Source organism: Coptis chinensis, chromosome 2 (assembly GCF_015680905.1).
Source record: "Coptis chinensis isolate HL-2020 chromosome 2, ASM1568090v1, whole genome shotgun sequence".
In the NCBI taxonomy this organism is placed as follows: Eukaryota; Viridiplantae; Streptophyta; class Magnoliopsida; order Ranunculales; family Ranunculaceae; genus Coptis; species Coptis chinensis.
Window position 1 is genome coordinate 84,865,772 of NC_141457.1, and position 4,376 is coordinate 84,870,147.

Here is a 4,376-nt window from a genome sequence, read left to right on the forward strand (position 1 = left end):
GTCTTGTGTTTGTATTCGGCTCTCTTAAATTAACCAGTTTTGAATTCCCGATTTTGAGGCGACACAATCTGCGACTATGTTTCACGGCTAGGTGTGTTAGGCCGCCGGCAGAAAATATTTCGAAACTAATCTTTCAAAACCGATATATTTCGCCCCAATTCGTAAAATATCAGCGATATTTTTGGTCTACTCATCTCTACATGACAAAAGAAAACGTTATCTATCTCCTTATAAAATCTCCTAACTTACAAACCAAAGAAAAATGAGACACCTACTAAAAAATCAACAATGGAAATCTCTGCAATAATAACTTGTTCAGTTCCAAAAACGCCCTTTTCTTCATGCAACTCTTCCTTATTCAACAATGGTAGCAGAACTATTCTCTTGAACAACAACAAGAAGAGGACTAGTTGTTTGGTTTTGAACAGAAACAGAAGTCGAAAGGGTCTTACAGTGAGAAGTTTGTTTGGTCTTGGTGTTCCTGAGCTTGTTGTTATAGCTGGTGTTGCTGCTCTTGTTTTTGGACCCAAGAAGTTACCTGAAGTTGGAAAGAGTATTGGCAAAACTGTTAAAAGCTTTCAACAGGTTAGTTTTGTTTGACTTTTTTGTTTGTTTGTTTGTTCATTTCTGTGATTAATGTGTAGTTTAAATGGTTTGGAGTATAAAGATTAGATTTTTATGTTTGTTTGGCATTAGTTTTGAAGGGAAGGTTGGATGTTTTCAAGTTTTTTTGGAATTAGAGAGAAGCTGATATGTGGTAACTCTGCTTGTTTATTGAATTATATTGACTTGAGTGACATTTTTCGCCTAGTTTGGGTAGTATCACTAGGAGAGGATCAGGGGAGTAGTGATCTTATTATGTTTTTACTAAGTAAGAGAGGAGGAAGTGCAATGGTTCACTAATTTGTGTTTTCCTATAAGTTGGCTTTTGTAACCCAATCCAACCATCAAGACAGACTGTTGATTGGTTCAACATTGTTTCATAAATTGTAATTATGGTAGTTTGATATTTCAGTCAGAGTGAGGGTAGCCGTTAGAAGACCGTATCCATTTAGGTTTGGACAACTATAAAGCATGATTCTATTAGGTAGAACAAGAATGGAGTTCTGAGACTCCCTTCTGAAGGCCTGCTGGTTTACTGCATAATAAGTACCAGTGCTTTAAAGAGTACAAATGATTCCATGTGGGACTTCTTTTAGAGGATGGAGTTGTAAAAAGTACAAGACCTGGAGGGCATTTGAGAACTTAAAAGTAGAACGATATGGTTCGATTTATAGGCTTATAGCAATAATGAATTTATGATCAAGACCAGACTGAAGTTTATGATGACAATGAAGATTCTTAAAGAGATATATATATCTGGAATCAAATGGCATAGTAGGAAGCTTATTCTTTTTGTGAACAGGTCTTATGATGCTACAATAAATTAGTTTGACAATCTGAAGCATAAAGCACTATACTAAACTTCAAGGAAGATCATCCTTGATTGATTCAATGAAGATGAGAATATCAAGAAATGGTGCCTCCTTCCTGACTTTATCTTATCAACTCAGGTTCACTGAAAACGTCCTAGGTTCTGTTGAAATCTCACAGGTTTCTATTTAAATCAAAAGTAACCATCATGTCTAAAGACTATTGATCTAATACAATCATAAGTAGCAACTCTGGTGAACAGGATTAGCTGCTATTGCTTTCATTATAACAAAGATTGAATGAGGTGTGGACTCTAGCAATAAGCCAAGAACAGAAATTTTCTTATTTCTATAAGTATTGCCCATTTGTGTTGCATCCTCAAGTAGGCATTGTGGTCTTATTCAGCCCACATTTAATCCCTTCTCCCTTATATCTGTGCCTTGGCAATGTGGAAATCGAGAAATTCAACTGCAAATTACCTTTTTTCAATTGGACCACATCATCACTTTCAAAGCGTTAAATGGTATGCATTCTCATAATAGTGTTTCAGTCTCTCCATGTAGAGGGTACTTTTCATTATGTATAATGTCGTGTCCTTGCCGTTGCCACTTCTAAAGCTTTAATCATTTTTGTAACGTTCTACTACTTCGAGGATACTGCCTCACCATCGTTTGCTCTGAAACTTTTATCTTAGCAGCTATTAGCCTATTCTCCATAGTGAGTTGTAATTCTATTCCAGCATCTAATATGTGTATGCTTTAGTTGTAACTCTATTCTAGTTTCTATTATGTGTATATTATCGTTAATCACTAATCAGGAATGCCCAAGTTATTCCCTTCTAATCATCAATGACCTCTGTTTCTTGCTTAGTTGAATCTCTCTACTCGTTTTTTCTCTTGTTCAGTTGAGGTGCATGGATATGCAGTTCACATTCCCTTTTCTTTTCTTTTCTTTTTCTTTTGGCTGTAAACTAGTAAGCTAAATGAACAGTCCATCGTTGTTTGTCTTCCATGCCCCATATGATCTTAATTGCATAGATAGATGATCATCCTGATTTGGATGGAGAATAGAGAAGTAAGATAAGATCCTGATATTTATAAACTATAAAGATAGACACTCATCTAGAACATGGTCTGATTACCTTGCCACCTTGTATTAAATGGATCTTCTGGGGTAGAACTTGTTGGGGCACAAAGTACGTCTGTATCTTAGCTTCATTTTACTGTATTGTAATACATTGATAATTCTCTACAGATGACACCCATGGAAATGTGAAGAAAGGTTTTGCTACAAGAAACTTTCTAGTAGGCTGGTAGTAAGTGCTTTGTAGAAACTCATTAGAGTGAGCAGCAGCTTGACTAGAATGTATGAAGGAAAAGACATAAAAACTAGCTGAGGAAACACCATTGTACAATATAATATTGACTGGATGGGAAGTTTACTTTCCAAAATCAGAACCCTTGGAATTCAAAGAGAAACGCCATTGAAAAATATAATACTGACTGGATGCTGGTAATAATAGATTGCGCATACAGGACATGCAACTTTGGTAGCAGGTCATCCCCAAATAATAGAACGTTATTCTTGTCATTAGTCTTTGTCGTGGTTCTGCAATATCTGAATGCTATTTTCCACTGTCACGAGAAGTGATCATTCTCATTTTCTTTGCAGATATTTATTATGCTTGACTATATATTCATTATTGATGGTTTCTCTCCTCATCTATATACTACCCCTTTCCTAGAAACATAAATTGAATATTACAAAATTTGCAGGCAGCGAAGGAGTTTGAGTCGGAACTGAAAAAAGAACCCGAGCCACTGACTGAATCCTCTACTGAGAAGACCACAACTATCAGTGAAGAGAAGCAGAACGAGACCAAGATCCCAAGTACAGAGGAAAGTCTGTAAAATCTTCAAAGCATGTTCATATCATCTTGGCTAATGCAATTGTAGCGTGACAGTTTTGTAACAAGCTGTTTGAACTGGTGTTTCTCAATTCTTTTTCAGCACTATGTATAACAAGTGGGGATTTTAGTGCTTAAATGATATTCAAATATTGTTTTGCGACTTGGTAACCATTGGATGTCTCTTTAGCCAAATTTTCAGGCAGGGTTTATTATCCTTCGAACATGGTAGCTTCAATCCAAGTGACCTCTATTTCTTTTAACGATCAACTGGAAGTAGGTATGCCTGGCTCGTCCACCTAATGTCTTCTGAAGATTTGTTGTCCCGTTATCACAAAAATCATCAGAACCTCTAATTTCAAGCTTTGAGATTGCACATCTCAAACAACGTGTATTTCATATAGGGGCGGAAGAGGAGACAACAAAGAGGAGAAAGATGATAGCAGTAGCACTGCAGAAGGATAAAGAAGGTGAGAAGAAACTGATCTTTGTACGCGCTTAAAAATCTTCTGAAAAGATTGGACCGGTTGGTTCGTCATCGATCCACACTGTGTTATATGCATCTGCCCTATGGAGTAGGTGCTGATCCTCTAGGAATATATATAGTGGTCTTATTATGGTTTTGATGTATAAGAGGGGTGGCACTGTGGAAGTACAATGGTCCATAGAATGAGAAGCAGTGGCAATTTGATGATTTGAGTTCACTCATTTGTCTCCTTTTTTAAGTTAATTTTTTTCTAATCCAATCCAACCATAATCAAGATAGACATTGATTGTTCAACAGTATTTGATAAATGGTAATTGGGCCAGTTTGATATATCAGTTAAATGAGAGTAGCCATTAGACGACCGTATCCTTTAGGTTTTAACAACAATAAACATGATTCTATCATGTAGAAGGTGGAGCAGTGAGATCTGAAGGCAGACTTAGTTATAATTTTCAGTGCTGTGAAAATGTACCAATTATCCAAAATGGGATTTCTCTTGATGGTTGGACTTGCGAAAAACCCATGATCCTGAGAATTTGAAAATTGAACAATATAGACTCATTTATACTG

General features: G+C 36.3%; 1 protein-coding gene across 1 annotated transcript; it reads left to right on the plus strand.

Annotated features, from left to right (window-relative positions):
* The first annotated feature begins 231 nt into the window (after positions 1-231).
* On the plus strand, positions 232-3,493 carry LOC147518457 (sec-independent protein translocase protein TATA, chloroplastic-like). Its single transcript, XM_086590295.1, has 2 exons — positions 232-585; positions 3,189-3,493. Exons 1-2 carry the CDS (start codon positions 289-291, stop codon positions 3,321-3,323), a joined length of 432 nt encoding a protein of 143 aa, XP_086446421.1. The 5' UTR covers positions 232-288; the 3' UTR covers positions 3,324-3,493.
* Positions 3,494-4,376: the final 883 nt, after the last annotated feature.